A 23,178-nucleotide genomic window follows, 5' to 3' on the forward strand; every position below is an offset into this window, starting at 1 on the left:
CACATGCTCGCTTCCATTTTTACACCAATTTTCCCATTATGGCATGTGAGTCCTTACTCTCACATTGTCATCATCCAGACTTAGTTTTGTCAGATCCTGTCTATAGAAAACTACGTTGTTTATTTCAGGAGGGGAACAGGGAAGAGGATTGCTCACTGCATTTGATTTGTAAGCAATTAGCAAGTTCCCGCTAGTAGTAATAAGTAGTAGCTAGTAGTAGTAAGTAGATCAGCCATGGAAGTTGCTCGCTTTTTATGAGTGAGAGTATCGCTTGTGCAGTGACTGTGCTTCAACACAGTTTATTGACCTCTTGAAAAACTCACCCCTAAACGGTATCATTTTGTTAATACTTAAACTAAAGGCATGTCTTAGAACAAAGTGAAGGGTTTTGAAAGAGTCATATGTAGCAAGTTATGAACAGTGTGGAATTTATTCGTCTAGCATCATTCACACCTCCTCTTTGGGCTTGTAGTATTTTGACTGTGAACAGTATAAGAGTGGCAAAAATGACAGAGCTCTTGCGCAAAGGGAAGGGAGCTGAGAGTAGAAAGTGAAGACACAAATCATTTTGTGTGACAGTCTTCACTTGGAGAGTTCTCCTCTACAACTCAGTAATCCTCCTCTTCTGGGAACTTCCAGACATTTTCCCCTTGCTTCTGCAAAGCCCTGTGTACCTCCAAAGACATTGGAGGCTGGCGATGTGTAGTTAGCACCTGGAGGTCCCCTTGTGCTGCACTGTACGCTGCATTCTTCTTTGAGAAGTACCAGCAGCAAACAAAGTGGGAAAAAGCTTGTTTTATGGAAATCTCACATAATGCCTTTAAGTGAGGTGAGTCATGTTTGCTCTTTTAAGGAATTTGGAGTGGTAAAAGACAAGCAGACATTAACTGCTTATCAAGCTCATTTTGATTGGGTGAGTTATTCTAAGTGAAGAAGAACTTTGGTGGAGGTTTTTAAAGTGAGATCATCTATAGTTAACGATTAGAAAGGTACTTTCTTACAGAGGACTGGCAAAGAATGTTGTCACCTGATGAAAAATTAAATTGATTTGTTAGAGGGTAGAGCTTTTTTTTATATACACAAACCATGCAGCTTTAAATTGTCCTGAAGAAGCTTGTGCAATACTGCTTTTTTTCTTATATGGGTGAATCTTACAGATAACTCAAAATCTTTCCTAGTAACTGAAAGTTAAGGGCCTTTTATGTTGTTGTTAGTCAAGTACGATTTGTAGGGTAGTTTCAAGGGATGTTTTTATTTTCACTAAAAATAATTTGGAATTTGATCTTAAAACCCAACCATTTTGCTGAAGTTTATCAGCCATTTCTATCTAGAAGCTGATGAAATGTTGTAATCTACACTGTTGCTTCTGATTATGCAGTCAAATATCTGGATATCCCTTATCCATGTTGGGACATGGTATGTTACTTGTTGGGCTGCATCAGTTTTTGTAATGAAAGCTTCACATCTGCAAAATTATCTCCCACAACAGCTAGAAACTTCTGAGTGTTGCTGCTTGAATTTCATGTAGTTTGTTACCTGAATCTCTTACCAGCCTTGTTTTTGTTTAGTCTTAGACTGTCCTGGCTACTCTCTCAGCACTACATTCCTTTTCTGTTCCTAAGGACTCCAGCACTATTCCTGTCTGTGTTATACCTCTTCTTCAGAAATCCATGGAGACCCTCAGGATAGGAGTGCCCCCTTTCTCCCTTCTGTTTCTTATGGAATGAGCTGTGCTCTGGAGTTAAATGGAAAAGAGGTTTTCCCCAGGCAGCACTGTTCCTAGTGTCAGGCCATTCCTTGCTTCTTGGATAGTCCTGAACTGGTGGACTCCCAGTCAAGACTTCCATGCCTGGACAACAGGGTACCTGTGATTTCTCAGTAAATCTGAAATCACTTGTAACACTTTTCTCGTTGAAGGTAAAGTTATTTAACTTCACAGCTGGATGGTTAAAAGAGACAGTCAAAATTTGGAGAGACATAAAGGCAGAAGTAGAACTGTCCTTTGTAGCTGCCTGTATTTTGGTGTGGCTCAAGAGGTTATCCTCTCTGCTTTGTGTAACTAAAAAAGCTGCCAGGAGACGTCACACAGTGGGGATCCATCCTTAGATGTCACCTCCCCAGGTGACACACCCTGCACAGGAGGTTGTCCATCACTGAGGAGAGTTCTTTCTGCAGAATCCTCTGGATATCTGGCATTCATTTTCACCTCTTCTCAGATTTTCATACAATACAGAGCCTCATTCTTCCAGGACTCCAAACATTTCCCTGAGGGCTGTTCACCACTGCAGTCCCTATGACTTTAAACATTTTTACCTCCACTGCTATCAGCTGCCCAGACAATTAAAAATACTTTTTGCTAGCTGTAAACAGAAAACCTGACAGCTGGCCTGAGATTTTATTTGGCCATAAACAAAGCACTTAACCAGCAGTTTCAACGGAGTTTTTTGTTCAGATAGCTGTGGGGAAGGTTTTTCTCAGCACAAAACCCTTAAAAATGTAGATAATTAGAACTGTGCTTCATAGAAATAAGAATGCTGAAAAATGTGCAAATGTGCAAGGGAGGTTAATGAATACCAGCTCATAAATAGCCCCTCATTGGGGAGATGATTGCTGTAACTGAACAGAGATTGAGGGAGACAGCTGGAGTGGTGCTGCAGTGGGGGTTAGTGGGGTTAGGGTGCAGGTTATAGCAGTGATAGCTCACTGCTGGCGTGTACAGGACACTTGAGCACGGTGGCTCAGTTCTAAATGTGGTCGGTGTTATTTTGTTTATTAATGTGGCAAATTTCAATTGCACACATTATGTGTTATCAGGATTGAGGCATCTTTCAGGCTTACGTCAGAGAACACTTTTCTGAAAACCTGAATATATAAACCATCTTTTACACCAAGAGATACGCACATCCGGTGGTGCCGCGTTTTGTTAGGTACACAAGATGCCGTGATTGTTCTGTCTGTGCTTGGATCTGAAGGGCAAACAGCTCATTCATGACAAAGGTGTAGCTGGTGTGAAGGGACCCAGCTGCCAGGTCATCCATTCTTCAAGGGCAGAGTGTCTGGGTAGCTGCTCCTCAGCACTGGGAACTGGACATGGAGGTGATGTTGGATAAACGTCCCCTGCCCCACAGTCATGGAGGTGATTCTGGAAAGGCTGTAAGCACTTAAAGCTGCCTTTCTGGCCTGTGGATGTGCCCCATCTGGAATTAGGACATCTTCTTTCATGAGTGAGATGACAAGGGACTACTGCAGTACATATAACAGAGACAAGTGCTCCTGATCCTTTGTAGGACTCAGGAAATCCCACCACTGTAGTAGCATTTCTCAGGGGCATGGGTTGGAAAAATGCCAGCAGTTGCTGTAAAACTGGCATCTCATTTGGTTTTTAGGCCCTGCATTATTTAAGTTGCTGGTATTTCCCTGGTAACATGGATAGCTGGCATTCCAAGCTAGAGTGAGTGGAGAGGCATTCGCCCCACTGAACACAGTGCAAGGTTGCTAGCAACCCTACAGAGCAGAGACTTCTTCCTGAAAAGCATTAGATGCACAGATCCCAAAATTACAGTGGAAGCCGTGTTTGTCCTGTCATTGGGCAGGATGGCAGCAGGCAGGGATGCCGTGTCTGCCCTGCTGGTATTTAGATGACACCTGCTGGTCAAATGTCCCCGCTTGTCACAGATATTCTCCATGCACAGAACAAGGCATTCTTGGATGTGCCAAGAATGTATTGGACCTAATGTGCCATCCTAATGGGAAAATGAGCTCCTTTGAAGAAAGCATGTCCCTTATCTTAAACTATCAGCTGATGTCTTTGGAGAGGTTAGATCCAAACCACAGGAGAGAAACTCCTTGAAAAGGGCATCCCCAATTCAATTTTTTTTTAGCTTGGCTCTCTCTCACAGTGTTAATCCCTTGTGTTTGAGTGCAGTGACTTTTTGGTGCGTGTTTAATCCATCTCAGGAAATCCAGAATTTCACTGGGCAGCGCCCTTGGTAGTCTGGTGTGCCTTTGGAGTTGCCTCTGCAGTGGGTCAGGTGGGTGGCAGCCAGAAAAGGCACTTCCAGCTAATATCATGCTGTAAGTTTTACAGCCATACAGTTCAAGCTTGAAAATATTTTCAAGACAGAATTGCTTTTTGCTCTTCCAGATACCCACAGCTTTTTCAAACAGCAGCAGCATCGGAGGGAGAGATGGGAACAAAACCACGCAGCTGCCAGGAGGGTTTCCCGGCGCTCTGTCAGCAAGGAGCGATGGGTGGAGACACTTGTGGTGGCAGACAGCAAAATGGTTGAATATCATGGGAGTGACCATGTGGAGTCATATATCCTCACCATAATGAATATGGTATGTGCAATGTTTTGGGGTTTGTGGGTAGGCGAATGAAGCAGACCTGAATTTGATTATGCTGCTGATCTTCTAACAGGTCTGCAGTGTTGCTCATGGAGAAAAGCGTAGTATCATTAATATATATGAATTGAAATTCTATTTTTAAGTAATTTTTTACTTTGTATTTTGTGTAGGCACAATTTTTCTCTGGATTTATGTGAGATAAGTCTCATAGCTGTAAATGCTAGCACTAGCTTTCTTTTCACTGAAATTCTGTCTCCCTTGGAACCTATTTCTCAGTGATTTCAGATTTTTGACAGTGGCAGAGAGAAATTCTACATGTTTTAAGTAGATAAATTCTTTCACATATTTGTGGATGAGAAAGGTACACAGAAAGCCTGCTGGAAATTGTAGTCACTTTGCAAACCATTTTAGCTTTTTTTAAACCAGCTTGTTACTGTTTTGGTCATAAATCCAAACAGCAACATATGAACTATTATGAAGGAAGTTAACTGTCCCAGTTGAAGCCAATATAGCTTTTTTTTTCCAGATAAGTATCCTTGGAGTACAAAGTTCACATTGGAATAAAGAAAAGTTGAACTTCAAATGCTTTCCTTTGTGGCAAGTTTCCAAGTAAAAGTGGTCCTGGGTAAAGCCATAACATCTGCCCATAGATATGCCTTCTGTTATTAATACCTGTTATCAATATTATGTGTATCATGGTAGATACTGAGCTTGAGAGTACATTAAGGATGCGTTCTGTCTGGTTATCATGAAAATGTGCAATATTTGTGGAGGTAATCAGAGTGTAATTCTAGCCATGGTGACTGATCTGTCCTGTGAGTTTATACAGTATGTTCCCAGCTGTGCCCCAACTTGCTGCTGAGGCAATGAGCCTGAATAAACAGGTGCAAAGGTTGTTCGAGCACGTGAGGTTTTGTCCACACAGGGAAAAGTGCCTGGAATAAAACCCAGTCATTATCAGGTTCAGGAACAAACAAGACTCGACAGTCTGACCTTAGATATTAGGGTTATTTAGAATGTTTCAATTTTCAGTAGAGTACCTTGAAAAAGATCCATATCCAAATCAGACCTCTGTAAACACAATTTCGACTTCATTTTGGTATTTCTCCTTTAGTGATCTTCTCCATAACAGTTTTGACCCAAAGACATTCCATTTTGTTCATCCGTATTTCCTGTGATAGATGGCATAGGTCACATATAGATATGTATAGATACATTGTGATTACCTTCTGCTATGATTCCTTTTCCTCCTGCCTAATTCAACATTTTGATGATGTTTATAACAATTGGGTCACATTTTTGCAGAGTTCAGTTCTTGTTGCTTTTTATGTGGAGTCTTTTTTGAATGGAGTTGTTATCTTTGCTTTTGTACTTGTCATCCTTTCCTGTACTCCGAGAACACAAGAGTAGCCATTATTCAAATAATTTCTCTTTGCCTAGTACTGACTAAATTTGCTTTTTTGTGAGAGGATCCTGTTTATTTAAAACAGGACAATTTGATATGCTGGTTTATTTGCACCCTGAATGTACCTTTCCGCCAGTGTTGTATTACTGTAGATGTGTTCCTTTATGCTAGTATTTTTTATGAACTCAGAGATTTTTGAATCTTTTTAATCTTGTTTGGGCTTTTGCTCTTTAGCTTAGTAGCTTTAGCCAAAGGCTGTATCATCATTCATTAGGCAGAGTTAGCCTTTGCAGTAGTTGTCATATTTTTGAATTTCAGTAAACTTTCAATGATTTGAGAATTTAAAAAGCAAACCAATCCCCAGATCAACAGTATGCTAGAAGCAAATGTATTTTCTCTCTGAAGTTGTGTTCTACTGTAGAGGAATCAGTTAATCTCATGTCTTCTGGCTCTGGCACAGGTCACAGGGTTGTTCCATGATCCAAGCATTGGCAATGCAATTCACATTGTGCTGGTGCGGCTCATCCTCTTTGAGGAGGTGGAGGTAAGGTTTTTATTTACTTCAAAATATCTCTTACAAAACTTCTGTGTTCAATGCACTGAGCTGTAATTATATTTGCTTAAAATAATGTTTTAAATTTACCCTGTTAAAACCTACAACATGTCCGGTTTTAGGAGAAATGGTGCCCTGAATAGCAAAGTATTTTAACTGATGACTTCGGGTATTTCTGCATAAAATTGCATAGGAAACTGTAATTATAACAACCAGGTTAAGAATGGGGAAATGAAATCTCCCAAGTGTCAGAAGAACATGGGATGCCAAAGAAGACTAGGTAAGAAACAGAAGCTACACATCAACATTCAGGATTTAATTACCTAGCATTGCCTAAAATGTATTATGAAGTGCAGTGCTATGCTATTTGCAGATCTCTGAAGAAGTAAATCTCTTATTGGGCAGTTCAAACACATATTTTTCTTTTTTAAGTCTCTTGAAACGAAGAAAAATGAGGACAAAGTAGGCGTTAATTGCTGTAACTAGCTGTATATTGATAGTTTCCAATGTGTCTGTCTCACAAATATGTTACTATATTGAATACATGATGATTGTCATGATTTTAAGGTTATTTTTTAAATGCAGTGCGCAATAGAGCTAGCTCTGACCAGAGGTACACCTTAAAGGGATTTTCTCAGTGTCTTAGAATTTATAACACAAGCCAGATTGTCCCAGTGGTATTAAAGGCAATAAACCGAACCTCATGGCTGTGTCTTCAGAAATATTTGTTGGGATAGAGTCTGTCCTTATAGCTCTCAGCATAAGTGGGACAAAAACTTGAGGTTTCACCTAAACAGGACAATCAGGACCTGAGATCCATGATGATCTTTAATTAAATGCATTTGCTAAACTTCTGTGGCTGTTTGGATAAAAAATGTGGATTCCTGTTGAGGAATGACAGTGTTGTTTTTAGGCTCCCCAGAAATTACTGTCTGGTAACACTTAATCCCATACTTTGATGCTTGTTAAAAACAAAGCAAGCTGAGGCAAGATAAAGTGAATGTCCAAGACCAGAAATTAGAAAATTCAATTTTGGATTAATTAATTTTCCATACTTTTTAATTAAGGTTTTCAGTAATTTGCATGTAAACTGTATAATGATAAGTTGAGGAAGAAACTTTTATGACTGCATTGTTTCTCTTTGGAATTGAAAAATATTGTGAAATGAATAGTCTGTTAGAAGCATAATTGTTGTCTGAATATGACAGTGTTCACATAACATCGAGTGACAAATTTGATCACAAAGTCCCACAATAAGTAATCTTCACCTTCTCTTCAGAGGAAAATTTGATTTCAAGAGAATATAAAATGTTTGAAAGTTTCAGTTCAGTGTTGGATCTTATGAAGCTCATTTATCAAAATGTATGTAGAGTTCTGCATTCTATAATTTTTCCTTTAGTTGCACCAATTACAGGAATGTCAGCATTTTAACTTAATATTCAATGTTAGATAAATAGGTGTCATTGCTCCTCATGATGGCTCTAACTTCAGGCAAAAGCATAATCAATTACATTTAGATTACCCATCATCACAGCTGACTTCAGTGAAGTGTTAGTGCAGTGCAGTGTGGTCTTTACAGTAATATATTCCTTCATTTCCCATTAGCAAGGCCTGAAGATAGTGCACCATGCTGATAAGACATTAGCCAGCTTCTGCAAGTGGCAGAAGAGTGTCAATCCCAAGAGTGATACCAACCCCACACACCATGATGTGGCTGTGCTTCTTACCAGGTATGACAGCAGTGACTGGCTGCTGTTCAGTTGCATTTCTTTGGTAATGATACTTCCTTTATAGGCTCCAGCCATCACTTAGTTCATCCTGCACAGAGCTCAGAAACGTGGTCGAAATATTTGTGATGCTGCCATGTGCATACAGGTTAGAAGAGATGCATGTTAGTCACAAAGTAGAGATTTGTGGGTCCCAAGAGGTGAGCAATTTCCACAGCTCGGGTCATTTTCCTCCCTTGATCCTATTTCGTTTTGTGCTCAGTGACTGCTCTATTCTTCTTATGACACAATATATCAAAACAAGGTAGCATGCGGATGAACAACTCCTGAAGAAATGTGCAGGTGCAGCTCTGAAAGGACAGGTATTATTCAAAGAGGGTGCCATTCATTTTTAAGCTTTAAAACATATGATTTTTAAATACCTCCATATTTGAGGAGACACAAAATTATTTTTAATGTCTGAGCACAGGAGGAACAGAAAACTTGAAAGTGAGGTTATCTGAGGTTTTGCAGGGAGTTTACGTCATAGCATGAAATGGGACCTCTCCAGGTCTGTAAAAATTGATATAGAAAAGATTGAGTCTGTGATCTAAAAAAACCAGCCCTTGGCTAAACTCTATCAGGCAAAAAACCCCAACCTAAAACACCCCTCAAGTGGCTCAGTAAAAAAGTCACAGAATCTTAGATTGGAAGAGAACTCCAGATCATCAAGTGCACCCTTTGACCATTCCCCACCTTCTCAACCTTTTCTCAGTCAAAAATCTTAAAATAAGAATGTGAGATGAAGTCTCTCAATGATTTCAGTGAGATTTCACTGTCCAAATATAAAGCACGCAGACAGTTCACTTGAATGAAGCTGAGCTGTGGTGACTTTAGTAAACTGTGCTTGAAAATGCTGCCAGACATGGAGGTTCTAAAACTTTGGCTTATGGGAGGTGGTAGTGATTGTATGTATCTAGGCACTACAGCTACAAAAATACTGGCTGCAAATTATAAAAGTATAATATAGTAGTAGAAAAAGTGCATGTTGTTCCATACATGTTTGTAAAAAGACTTACCACTATGATTTACTCAAGATGAAAATTAGCCCATTATAAGATGGAAGCTTGCTACCCAGTGTCAGTGACACTCCACAGGTGGTTTTAAGCTCTTTAAATGGTGCTTCTCTTCTGTGATTCTAGAAAGGACATTTGTGCTGGCATGAACCGTCCCTGTGAAACCTTGGGCCTGTCCCACCTGTCAGGCATGTGTCAGCCTCACCGGAGCTGCAACATCAATGAGGACTCTGGCCTCCCCTTGGCTTTCACTATCGCTCATGAGCTTGGACACAGGTACAGTTGACAGGGAAGGGGGAACCTGTCTGAGTCAAATTTATTATTTGCATGTTAATACTCAAATTGTGAGGCAGAAACGAAACAAAAAGTGAATAAAGTGAATTAATGTCTCTATTATTAAAATCAAAATTTATTTCAAAGCAAAAAAAAAAAATTCTTAAGCCTTTGATGTGTTTTACATATACAACTATTCATCAGAATGAAATAGCATCACTCAATCGTGCTAATTTTTCCAAACACGTGCTAGATTTCTATGCAATTACATTAGAAAATCTCCAGATTATCTAAAAAAACATTTACAAAGAGATAAAAAAACATTATCCAAAAAACATTTACAGAAAACAAACCTGTCTCACTATGTCAAGGTGTTTCAGTAGTGCAGATTAGCTAGAAAACATATTTAACTGCTATAGAAAAACTATTATATATTAATCTTATCATATATTTAATATTTGTTATATCCTTTTTTTTTTTTTTTTAATGAACCAGTAAAGTCTTTTAGGGCATTTCTTAGTCAGTGGTATTTTCTTTTAATAATAAAGCTATGGTGGGTACACTTAGACTAAGATAAATAAAGTTCCTGGATATTTCATTTTAGATATGTTTTGATTTTTTTTTAATGATTGGGTATTTCTGTTTGAACTAAATTTCTTAGAATTTTATGTTTTTGGAGGTGTTTTGATTGGTTAGATGGTTTATTAACTCACTTGAAAAAACCCTGATTTTTTAAATTGTTTTGGCATAGCTGTTATCCTCAGGGCAGAGCATTATCTCATGGACACTCTGGTCTGACTGTAATGCCTGCACTTTTCAGCTGGACTCTGTTGCTTGGCTAAGTCACATGTTCATTGCTTTATCTACAATGACATTAATTTCACTGTGCACCAGCCACCAATCAGGATGGAGTGTCTGTTTCCTTATAGGATATAATGATGATGATGATGATGATGATGAAGGTAATGACCATGTTGACCATTAATTGGCCACCGTTTATTCAACCTCACCACTGTCAGAAAGGAAATTGAATAAATAAATAATTATGAAATCACTCCAGTTGGGTCTGGGTGCTGTGGGTTTGTTGCTTGGTCCCCATAGCCTGTTGCTGGCAGGAACTGTTTTCATTCACACTGATGATCTGAGGAGACTCCTTCCCCACAGCCTGATCCATCTGCGACCTTCTCCTTGTCTGTCCTGGCTGGCTGGTGGCTCTGTGTCCTTTGGGAGCTGTGGGGCTCAGTACTGCTGTGCTTGCCCTTGCAGGAGTGGTGCAGGGCCTTTCCTTAAGGACTGGTTCCATAAGGGACGTTGAATACTGCAGGGTTTGTTGTCACCCTGTTGACCTCAAGCCAGGCTAGTGTACACATGTTGAGAAGTTCAGGTATGGACAAGTTTGTAAGAACAGATGAACAAAAAATAAGAGACAGACATGCTCCCCTATCTTAGATGTATGCCAAAAGTCAGCTCTTCCCCACACTGTCTGTCTAGATGTTTGCAGCCTTAGGATTCAACAGACCCTGTTTGTGGAAAAGAGCCTGTCAGAAAGGGGAGATCCGTGCATTTGTGCTTCTGAATTATTACTGGAATTGGTTCTGACTGAAATTAGCTCCGCTTTCAGAAGTTTTGAGTCATTATACGATTACATTTTTGAGAAATGTGGTCTTAAGTATTTTGAACACACTTTATCTGATTCGTGACTGAATCATGACCTGAGTAAGCTCTCACTGTTTTCAAGAGTGAGAGCTTACAGACTCCAGATGTTAACAATGTAGGTGTCAACGTCTTCATATATAAATTTCTATGTATGTTATTATTTATATTATGTGATAATGCTCACTCTGAGGTGGTGAAGGGGCATGTGTGTTTACTCAGTTGAATGCCATCCAAACTTTTGTGTTCTTGACTTCTGGAAGCTCTTGAATAAAAGAATTTCTCAGCAAGTCAGAGATGCTGGAGAGAACCTGCTGTGGAGATCTGCTTACATAGATTGGGCAAATTAAATGGGATGGAGGAATTGAGGTTGGAGAAAAATTCACTGAACATTCAATAATTTTGTAGACAGTGTCTCTGGTGCAGTCTGTCAAAAGTTTTAGATATGAAAAAAGCAGTAGAGATATTATTATGAGAGAGTCTAAGACAGAATGTAACAAAACCTCATCTTAGTTAAGGTGGTGCAAGTTTGGGTTCAAGAGTTAGGGAGCAGTCTTAGCTCTAACAGCTGTTACCTAACTTTTAGGTTTAAACTTTAATTTCTGCCCCAGCTGTGCACTAGTATTTGGACTGCCTTAAAAGTACAGAAGTATAGTCTGTGACAGCGTGTACTTTATTTTGTGCAGAGCAGTATTGTTGTGCATAGCAGACATGTTTGAAAGCCTGTGGGGGTGTAGATTTTTCATAGATTTTGGGTCGTATGTTCTGTGTGTACATTTTCTTTTAGCAAACAGGTAGCTACAGCTCTGCAGGGGAGGAAGCAACGTAAGTGTCTTTTTAAGCACGGACTGGAAACTCTAGGTAGGTGTTGTGGTACAGCCAGTCAGCTGGAATTAATAGATGTTGTTTTTTACCTCCAGTTTTGGAATCCAGCACGATGGAAAGGAGAACGACTGTGAGCCTGCTGGAAAGCGCCCGTACATCATGTCCCGACAGCTGCAGTACGATCCCACTCCCCTCACCTGGTCCCAGTGCAGCAAGGAGTACATCACACGGTTCCTCGAGTGAGTGGGCAGGTTGCAGCATTTGCCCAAATTGAGCACAACTGTGCTGGAGTTCAAAGTATATATTGTATTGTTGCATTGATTATTGTAGGACGTCTTAGTGTGCTTGAGTTATTTATCATGGGGGACATACCACTGTCCTGTTGCTCACTTATTTGGGAAAAGCTCAGTGTAGTCTTTTACTCTGGAAGTGAACTCAAGTCCTGTCATATTGGCTCGGGTTTGGTGCAATCTGCAGCTTTTTGCAGTTACCAGGAGAAAGAAGCCTTTCCATCAAGGGCCCTGACGGAGCTCCATGGACTTTGCCTTTGGCCACAGTGCCATGTGTTTGGCTTCAGTGACTTGTTAAAATCTGTTCCATTCTTTTTAAGACCAGCAATGTGGTGCAACTTTAACCGCAGAGTATGGGGTTCTCTGAAGCCACTCTGCAAACTATGCTGAGGTCATGGTGTTTCCTCTTTGACAAGCTGTATTTTGCCATTTTAAAACCATCTCTTGCTAGACAGAGTAACTACTTTGTTTGCAGCATTTCAGCCTAACTTGGCTGGAATCTGGAAGTATTATTTACATGGGCCAATCAAAATTACCCCTAAGAAATAGATGCTAAAAGTCTGTATAGAAACATCAAAAAACTGTGGTGGTAGGGAGTTTTTTAATATGGAATTTTTGTCTTTTAGTCGTGGGTGGGGATTCTGTCTGGATGACATCCCCCAAAAAGAAGTTCTAAAGTCCCCAATCATTGCTCCTGGAGTGATTTATGATGTGCACCACCAGTGCCAGCTTCAGTATGGTTCCAATGCTACATTCTGTGAAGACGTGGATGTAAGTGCTGAATGTTTTTCTTCATTTTCCTACTAAGAATTCAAAATTCTTGAGCTGCATGGAAGTATATTCAGTGCACCTCATTTACAAATGCACTGTGTTTAGAGTCTCATAGGCTAGTGCAGTGCAGGCATTGCCTAACACACTTAATTCTGCATATTCTGGAAGTGAGTTGTTAAGCTGTTTGCATTGTATTTCACAAAATCTTTTCTGTATCTCAGCCATATCTATGGTTAAGTGCCTGTCCTCCTTCTGCAGTGGAGTCGTTTTGGTTTTAAACTTGTAATACTAATTCTAAGGTAAATTGTTAATCCAACTTAAGTCCAATTTTAAAATATTCTTCAACCTTGTGGCTTTCAATTGATCTAATAATTCTGGGAACAAATCTTCAGTTCCAGGAAGAGTTTTCTGAAGAAATTAGCGTTCTGTTCTCTTCCCATACATCCTGATTTTCATACTCTTTATGATCTAAAAAACAAAAGAATATTTCAGTCCCTGTGGAAAATACTTACTTTGAAAACCAATATTTTTGCATGGAACATTAGATATTTATGCAGAAGTGTATAATTCATAGAGTGCCCTGAGGTCTGTCTCACAGCACAGCAAAGCAGTATTGTGAGCAGATGCAAGGGAGAAGTGGAGTCACAGCAACCCTCACAAGATGGTGGAGCCCTGCAGAGTAACAGGTTGTATTGGCTAAAATACAGTGGTATGGTATTTTACTTGAATAATGGTACTAGAATAATGTTCAGAGGTCTTTGGGTCTTCACAGCATTGTCGAGGTTATCGTGGGTGCTGTGTCTTCAAAGAGACAGGGCAGTTGCTGGTTGTAGTGAAGCTGATTTTTGCATGAGTACATCAGTCTGGAAGGCAAGGAGCTCAGAGTGTTAAAGTCCATGCTGAAAGCTTTCTGGCCAAAGATGTTTTGAGCAAAAACAGCAGCAGCAACAGCAGCAGCTCCCACACCTTTTTTCTTCTTCCTTCTTCTTTCTCACCCCAATACAAGGGATTTTTTTCATAAATGATTCAATCAGCTAAAAGCACGATTCTAGAACATTTTTCTTACACCAGTCTGAGCTTAATTCTAATGTGTGAAAGTGGTGTCAGTTCTTACCCAAAAACTATGTACATGATTTTATCTATTTACGCAAAATGTACTACCTGTTTCTTTACCCAAAAACTTCGTATATAATTTTACCTACTTACATGAGTAGTTCTATCTGTTCTATCTAGAAACACAAGCAATGTTCTGCTATGTTTTTGTTATGCCTGGACCTAAGTTAAACTAGGCTTTAGGGTCCTTTACTAGCTAACACAGTCTCTTAAGGCACTTGAAATATATTTTTACTTACTTAAAATTAAAACTTACACTTCTGTTTCATGTCTGTGTGGCTTAATATATTTCAGCTTCTCTAGGGGTTCTAATTCAAACCTTGCATTTCTTTTTTCTTCGAGGGACTCAGAGAGGCTTCTATTTCCTGCACTCCAACACAGCATATTTATACATAGAACAGCTCAGCAGCAATGTTTCCAAGTGCTAGCCTCACTAAATGATCACTGATTTTCCTGTGTTTTGAGCAGCAATGTTCAATAAATGCTGGAGACAGCACCCAGGCTACTGGCCCTGTCAAACACAGATGTGTTCTGGCTGTTGGCAGTGCTGCTATGAACACAGCTCTGGACTGGGCACTGCTGATATTGACTGTTTATTCCATTCAGATAATTGTGTGCATCTCCATCTACCCTTCTCTTAGAGAAATTATTTCTGATTAATCTTTTCAACCTTAATAGATAACATGATTACCAGTGTTGAACTACAACTGCTGAATCTGAAGAAGGTACTGAAAGATTGCTTTCATTACCTACTGTTACAGTTTCCTTAGTCACTGTAATTTGTCTGTTGGTACAGATAGAAAATTAGGATGTAATTTTGCAGTACTGGCTCAGTCTGTCTCTCCTTGAATTTGAACCTAATAGGCCTTTACATTCGCATCTCCTGACTAACCAATTTTACAGCTGGACATATGTCAGAAAATTAATTGGTATCCTCTCGTTTTGCATTTTACTGAAAGGCCTTTATTTTGCTGGTAGTTGCACTGGCAGGAGATGGAATTGGGAACAGTAGGGTCAACCTGGGATGTTGAATCATCAGTCTTTTTGTCATTTTGTCTAAGAGATCTGACTCTTTTTTGCCTTTCCTCTATTTACTTGGCCTTGCTCACTGATAAGCTGCTTTTGTTTTGTACATTTTAATGTCTGACTGAATTTGATCCACAGATCCTTTTTGAGAGAACAATATGCATTTAGCTGAAGATGCCCTAGAGTTCACTTAGAAAAAGCTAGTATTTATAATTCATATAGTGATTTTCATGAAGCATTTTGGCAGCAAACTGTCCTGTGAAGTATACAAGTATTGTCCCTCTAATAAGGCAAAGAAAAGCAAAATATGTATTAGATGGAGGAATTTTCCCAGTCATAGCTAGACCCATAGCTTTCTATAGAACAGCCTGTAGGAAATCAGAATACTCATCTTAATCCCTTTTTCTCTAAAAATGCCATTGGCTTCCATGAAACAGAGGGTTTTTTTGGATTCAACTTTCTTCAAGGCACAGACCCTATTTTCAGAGATTGGGTGGAAAGTGTATATCATACTGCTGATGAGGAGAAAACCTACTTGCTTTGCAGTGAGTCCATAGCAGAGTCATGAATTTCTTTGTGTTCCCTCCAAAGGCATGCAGTACATAGTGCATCCTCTCATATTGTTCTTTTTCATATTGTAGTGCATCTCTTCTGCTGTTTCTGTAGTGCATCTCTACTGTTGTTTCAGTATTCTTAGAAGCAAAAAACAGTTATGGGATATGGAGATACATATGGAAAAATCCTTGCAAAGCTAAAGAATTCCCTTTGTGAATTCTTGACTTTGAAATCTATGGGTGCACCTAATAATAAAAGTAACTGCCAATGAAAAGCTGTGTTTCTCTGTGCCAGTTTCTCTGATATTGTCTGAGGATGGTGCAAGAGTACACTTTATACACTAAAACCACAAAATACACTTTATACACTAAAACCACAAAATATATTCCGTGTACAAGAGTTTAAATAAAGGATGACTCTGATAATGAGAGAAAATTCATCAGCCAGAACACTTGGGTAGCTCTGCCTTAAGAACCTGGCAATGATGGCTTCACAAGGCCTTCATAAGGAATGCTACCCTTGAGGTATAAACAGAGAACTGCAAAACAAAGTTTGTTCTGTGTACATTGCCCAGAAGCAGTGAACCAAGATGCCCAAGTGATCCAGGCATTATATTCCAGCTGGAGGGCTGGAGTGCTTTGAGATGTTCCATGCCATCAGCTTTTTTCTGGTGCTCTTGTTGATAAATCAAGGTAAACGCACAATGGAGGAAGTAAATGAAAGTGAACTCTCTCAAAGCTTGTGCCCAAGCTTAGCCATTTTAAACAGAAGCAGGTTAGAAATGGGCAGCCAAACTCTGCATTTCCCACTTGGATGAACATTGCTGCTAGCTCATTGGGGCTGCATTTTTGGAAGCGCGCAGTTTATATGTTAACTTCCACATCTGGTATGTGGCTTCCCCATCCCAGTGGGAGCTGCTAGTGGGATCCTTCTTATCAACTCTTTTCTGTGATGGCATTTGGAGCCATCCCTTCTTCACAGGTTGATGCTGCCAGTTGTGTTCCCTTTTCCAGAACTGGACTATGACATCCAAACAGCCTGAGTCAAAACCTGGGCTTTTGCTTCTGTTGTTCCTGTTGGCAACATGCATTCCCTCTGAGAGCCCTGCTTTCTCTGCCTTGGAAGTGGTGTTTCATGCAAAGCCCTGATTAGTCAGGAGTTCCAAGCATGCAGGGCTCCTGCGTGCCAAACAAAGAAAAGCTGGTGTGCATGTGAACTGAAGAGGGAGAAATGGCCTCCAGCTCTGTGCTCCCTTTCTGGAGAATAGTTCTGGCTGAGGGAAGTGGGTTTGGTAAAAGGTAGCGGGAATGTTTCTTGCCCTGCTTTCTTTGTTGCCTCTCAGGAGTTTCTGTCTGTTCTGTGGAGCCACTGCACATGGAGCAGCATCTGGAATGCTGTGTTTTATTGGCAACCTACTGCATTAAACTGGCAGCAGTTTCTGAGTTACTTAAAATGCAAACATTCACTAACCGGAGCCTTTAGTCTTCCCAGTCCACTATGCTTTTTTCTCTGCCAACTAGCTGACTGCTTTTTTTTCCTGATCTTTTCCTTGCCATCTGCCAAGCTGATGTTTTAAGAAGCCTAATCACTTTTTCCTCATCTAGTTTTGGGACCTCCATTAATATTGTTGGAGACATGCTGTTGTTTGTATTTGCCTGCCTGGCTCCTGTAACCTTTGATTTCACTGTATGTTTCCCGGCAGACAGCAATGCAGAATTGAAGATGGTATTGGTTAGTACTCGTCAAATGAAAATTGTTCAATTTTCTGGTCACCTTATCTGCAAACAGCAGTGACCAAAGTTTGTTAAGCCATTGTGTTTTCCTAGGAGCTGAGCAGCCAATTAGGAGAATATTTGAAGTCACACAGTGCAGAGAATTCACTTGATAGTATTTACAATAATTTTTGATTTTTCAAATAGTCCCTTTTTGCGGAGTAATGATGAATAGCTAAATTTGGACCCTTGGTAGTTCCTATCTTGTGAAAAACTCGTACCTCTCTGAAAATGCAACCCTTACAAGACTTTTTAAGTGGCTGTAAAAAACTCTGGGAAGCTTTTGAAAATCTTGGCCATAGGAGTTCTGCCCTGCCTCAGACTGCTGCAGTTTTCTTCCTTTTTCAGAACCTTTGCCAGACCCTCTGGTGCTCAGTGAAAGGCTCCTGCCGCTCCAAACTGGATGCAGCTGCGGATGGCACTCGGTGTGGAGAAAACAAGGTGACTGTGAGCCACACTGTTTGCGAGCTGTGCTGCCTGCCAAAGTGCAGAGACTAGCCATGAGTAGCTCTGTTATTGTTGGGTGTGAAGGAGGGTCATCCTGTGACATCTCCATTTACATTTCCGCTTAAGTGTTCAACTCTTACGAGCTGAAATAAAAAATAATTCATAGGAACTAAAAAAAAAAATCATAATTTCCCTGTGATAATGATCTGAAGCTCTTTGTGCTTTCTTTTCTCCCCTCAGTGGTGCTTCTCTGGTGAGTGCATTACAGTGGGGAAGACTCCCGAAGCAATCCATGGCGAGTGGGGCGTTTGGTCGTCCTGGTCCCATTGCACAAGGACATGTGGGGCAGGAGTTCAAAGTGCAGAGAGGCTGTGTGATAATCCAGAGTAAGCTGAGTGCACTATCTTTCCCTATTTTTTGTTTAAGATTTTTGAGGTTCTTATGACATTGGAAACTTGAAACTCTCTTGTATGAGACTGTTATCAGCATGTGCCACATTAAGACACCACAGATACTGACACCTCTCTTCGCAGCTAGGCATACCTGTGTGAAATTCAGCTGGCTTATCTTTTACAGTCATCTTGTTCTTTATTTCTTACCCTCCACAGAGCTTATTTCAATGCAAAATGAATTTAAAAAAACATACTTAACATTTAGGCTTTGCAGAAATAGTGTAAATATTGCTTTATTAATACTGCAATGAGTAAATAAATGTTGTCAAACACCAGGTGAGAACAGTTTCTAGCAATCTGATCCTGAGAACTCACCTTTCGTGTTTTCTTCTATTCATCAGCTTTGTTTGAGCTTCAAACACATGAGTTGTCAGGTATGGAACATGAAAGGCAGAATTCCCCACTACATATCTGAGTTCATGAAGACTCCACATCTCATTTTCACAAGTCACTAATGCCAGAAATAATTTGTCTTTTCAGAGAGAGCTGTCAAGTGCACTGCAAAGTGTGGGATTCAAAGCAGTCCATTTGATAGGTTAATTTGCTGTGAGCTCAGCCAGGTATTGCCAAGCACTTTTTTGGGATACAGGAGTTGTCTAAATCTCTGTGCTTCATACTGACATGTTTGAGTACTCAAACATGTCATGTGAACAGTATCTCTACCCTGTCAAGGATTCAGACTCACCTCGTTGTGCTAATAGGGCCTGAAATACATTGCTGGTTTAAAACTTTTTTTTTTTTTACCCAGGGTCTCATGTCCCAGTCTCATGTTCCTTTTCTAGACCCCAGTTTGGAGGAGACTACTGCACTGGAGAGAGGAAGCGCTATCGCATGTGTAACATCAGCCCCTGCCACAAGGACTTGCCGACCTTCCGTCAGATGCAGTGCAGTGAGTTTGATACAGTTCCCTACCAGAATGAATTCTACCACTGGGTTCCCGTTTATAACACAGGTATGAAGCTACACAATTTTTTAATGTCCTGTGTAAAAAGTCAAAGTTACATGCATATGAGAAATGTCTATGATGGTGAGATGTCACTGAATTATAAGTTTTCTAATGAATTAGAGAGAAAAATCTGGTGTGCTCCTGTATGCTGGTGTGCCTTTTGTGTGAACAAAAATGCAGTGGTTCTTCTCTACACTTGGGTGTTTTTACAGAGCTCTGGTGATAATGGCTGTCATTGTAACTAGTTCAGTTCCTGAAAAGATATTGCACTAAAAGAGCTGTTGAAATTATGTATGTGCTATTTGTTTAGAATAGATCTAATCCATCTTTTCCAGTGTCAACCACAGAACAAGTAGAGTAGTGTGGTGTAGAGCTGCATCCTTGGGCCTGCAGGCATCACTGCACCAGAGCTCTTCCACTGCACATATGATTTTACTACTTCCAAACTCTGAAAGGTAGCTGTACTTGACATTACAGTGGAGAAGTAATATCTGAACTATATTCAGTATCATACTGCTCTGTGTTGTAGAGGCGGAGTCAATGGCTTTGCTTTATAACTTGCTTTGGAACAGCTAGTTATTAAATACAAAGGAAATCATTATTTGTGTGTAGTTTGATTCTTGGGTTGTGCATAAATGTAAGGTGTAGATTATCCAATAGAATCACAAAAGTTTTAGTGTTGAAAGTAATATCTGGAGACCATCCAGTCCACCCCCCCTGGCCAAGGCAGGATGACCTGGAGCAGGTGGCACAGGAACACATCCAGGTGTGTTTGAATGTCTTCAGAGAGGGAAAGTCCACCAACTCCTTGGGCAGCTGTTCCCGTGCTCTCCCATCCTCTATGTAAAAAAGTTCTTCCATGTATTGAGGCAGAATTTCCTGTGTTCTAGTTTATGGCCATTGCTATTTGTCCTGTCACTGGGCACCACTGAAAGGAGTCTGGCACCATCCTCTTGGTACTGGCTTTGAGATGTTTATATGTATTGGTGAGACCTATTCTCAGTCTGCTCTTCTCCAGACTAAGCAAGCCCAGCCCCTAGAGTCTGTCCTCACAACAGAGATGCTCCAGTGCTTAAATCATCTTTGTGGCCTCTGCCAGACCCTCTCCAGTAGCTCCTTGCTTTTCTTGTACTGAGGAGCCCAGAACTGCCAAACTCTTTCCAGTGGATCCCAGGAGCCCACGGGCCCTCCTGGCTGCCAGGGAGCCCTGCTGGCTCATGGGCAACCTGTCACCCACCAAAATTCCCAGGTCCTTCTCAGCAGAGCTGCTCTCCAGCAGGTCAGACCCCAATCTGTGCTTGGGGTTATTCCTCCCCAGCAGGATCCTGCACTGGCCCTTTTTGAACCCCATTGAGTTTCTCCCTGCCGAACTCTCCCCTCTATCAAGGTCCTGCTGAATGGCAGCACAGCCTTCAGGTGGACCAGCCACTCCCCACAGTTCCACAGCTGCAGCAAACTTGGTAGCAATGTGTTTTTTAATGAAAAAATAAGACAGACAGGATGGGGAAGATCAAGATTAAACTTCCAGTTTCATTTGCCAGTAGTATTTTTCAGCATGTTAATTGCTTTTTCAGTTACTGGAAGTTCTGAATTGATTTCCTAAATTTCAGCTACTGTTTCCGTTTCGTGTAATAAATACACCATTGAAGATGAACCTAGAGCAGGCAGACTTCCAGTAAAATTTCTGATGAAAGAAAACATGGTTGATGGAGATTTTTTGGAAGAAATCCCAGTAAATCCATGACAAATGCTAACAGCCTAATGTTGAGGCTAAAACCAAGGTCAAAAAACATTTTTTGCAGTTGCCTATCATTGAAATTAAGATTCTAGACCTCTATTACTCAGGGTGTGCTAGTGCAGAGCACAGCATTCATTCTGTTCGTGTCCTTTCTGTGACTGCAACAGAGCAGGTAGTTCTGCATGTACATTTCTTACAGAAGGTCTGTTTCTAAAGGACATTGAGAATCATGAGTCAAACGCTTACTGCACACTGGAAGGCAGGGCTGTGCTCTGTCCGTGCTGTATTTCAAATAGAACAGTTCAGAACTGTACAGACAAACCAGCTCTATTTAAAATGCTATGCTACTGAGCCTGATATATTTCATCTGGAAAATCATTTGCAAAATCCTTCAAATTTCAAGCCACAGATATTTTTTTCTGTGGCTTGAAAACTTCTTGACTGTTTTCACCCATTTTCTCAGCAGCCAGAATTTCAGCATAGATTTCCATGTCTTTCCCATTACCTTGGAGGCCCTTCACGTTCCACCAGCAACATTTGAAGTTTTCTTGCTGCTAAACTCTTAACTTAAAGTAAAACTGGCTTCCTCAGACAAAAAGGCTCTCCTGGTAACACTCAAGTAGGGAGCCAAATTTGTGCTGATCTTTCATCTGACATCATTGTATGGCTGAGGGTAGGTGGCTCTTGTGGGCACACTGCTTCCAGTTTTGTCCAGCCAGAATTACCTGAAATACATCTGAGAGTTTTCCTCCCATCTCACTTTCAAATATTTTTTCACCTTTTATCAGTGGCTAAAGATGTCCTGGGCAAAATACCTGCAAATAAGATCATGAAGCAGTGCTGTCTCTGAGAGACACAGGAGTTTGAGCCTTCCTTGCATGTGTGTGTCCAAACAAACCAAGACTTTAAACAACAGCAAACAAACAGGCTTTTTAAACCCCAAATGAACTGATGTTTCATGTCTCTGGAGACTTTACTCACAATGTCCTAATATGTACGCCAATCCTTGTCAATTCCCGTACTTCTTAACTTGTGGAATCCGATTTCAAGGATTTTTCACAGCATTGTTTCTATGTTGTCCTGCTGCCAAGAAGACTTTGACTTTTATCGTGGGTTAGTCCTGCCTGGACACCAGATGTCCACCAAAGCCACCCTGTTGCTCCTTTCTTCAGCTGGATAGGGGAGAGAGAATGTAACAAAAGGCTTGTGAGTTGAGATAAGGGCTGGGAGAGATCACTCACTGATTACCGTTGTGCGCAGACAGGACTTGGGGAAATGCGTTTAATTTATTAGAAACTGAATCGGAGTAGAATAGTCATGGGAGACAGTGTTCCTTGAACCTCTCCAACATGAGTCCTTCTCTGCAGTTCTTCTTGAGCTGCTCCAGCATGGATCCTTTCCACAGGCTGCAGTCCTTCAGGAATGGGCTGTTCCAACATGGATCCCTGGTCTATGGGTTCTGCCAGGAGCCTGCTCCAGTGAGGGGCTGCTCTCTGCACAGGCCACAGCTCCTGCCAGGAACCTGCTCCATAATGGGCTGCTCTCTGCACAGGCCACAGCTCCTGCCAGGAGCCTGCTCCAGCACGGGCTTCCATGGGGTCCCAGCCTCCTTCAGGCACACCCAGCTGCTCTGCTGTGGCTCCTCCAGGGGCTGCAGGGGAATCTCTGCTCCCCCCTGGGCCTGCAGGGCCTGCAGGGGCACAGCTGCCTCACCCAGGGCTGCACCAGGGGCTGCAGGGGAATCTCTGCTCTGGGGCCTGGAGCAGCTCCTGCCCCTCCTCCTTCACTGACCTGTGTCTGCAGAGCTGCTCCTCTCTTCCAGCTGCAGTTGTGCAGATTTTTTTCCGCCTTTTTAAATACATTATGCCAGAGGTACTGGCACTGTCACTGGTGGTTTGGTCTTTACTGGCAGCAGGTCCTTCTTGGATCTGTCTGATGTGGGCTCTGTCAGTCATGGGGGAAGCTTCTAGCAACTTCTCACAGAGCTACTGTGACAGCTACAGCTGGTTTGAAGCTGCACAGATAAAATTGGTCATAACAGAAACTAATTTGGCTAGCTTAGTTCATTAAAAAGTAGAAGTGTGGGAAAAGGATTTGTCCATTACCAAGTCCCTAGATAAGACAATGCTAAGTAGGATTTGGACTCAAACAGGGGACCCCTGCCAGTCCCAATCCTGAATGCAGACGTATCTTTGGCCAGTGAGCTGGGCAGTGTCGGAACCTCGACCAG

The 23,178-nt window shown here is 41.1% G+C and overlaps 1 protein-coding gene across 1 annotated transcript in view; it reads left to right on the plus strand.

Moving 5' to 3' along the window:
• The window catches only part of ADAMTS12 (ADAM metallopeptidase with thrombospondin type 1 motif 12), a 142,335-nt gene that overhangs the window by 70,473 nt on the left and 48,684 nt on the right, over positions 1 to 23,178 (plus strand). Inside the window, exons 4-12 of the mRNA XM_058044083.1 lie at positions 4,145 to 4,341; positions 6,213 to 6,296; positions 7,911 to 8,035; positions 9,214 to 9,363; positions 11,934 to 12,077; positions 12,755 to 12,899; positions 17,714 to 17,806; positions 18,053 to 18,198; positions 19,047 to 19,216. Coding sequence (XP_057900066.1) covers positions 4,145 to 4,341; positions 6,213 to 6,296; positions 7,911 to 8,035; positions 9,214 to 9,363; positions 11,934 to 12,077; positions 12,755 to 12,899; positions 17,714 to 17,806; positions 18,053 to 18,198; positions 19,047 to 19,216 — 1,254 coding nt within the window. The remainder of the gene's footprint in view (positions 1 to 4,144; positions 4,342 to 6,212; positions 6,297 to 7,910; positions 8,036 to 9,213; positions 9,364 to 11,933; positions 12,078 to 12,754; positions 12,900 to 17,713; positions 17,807 to 18,052; positions 18,199 to 19,046; positions 19,217 to 23,178) is intronic.

The sequence above is a fragment of the Melospiza georgiana genome, chromosome Z (assembly GCF_028018845.1).
Source record: "Melospiza georgiana isolate bMelGeo1 chromosome Z, bMelGeo1.pri, whole genome shotgun sequence".
NCBI lineage: Eukaryota > Metazoa > Chordata > Aves > Passeriformes > Passerellidae > Melospiza > Melospiza georgiana.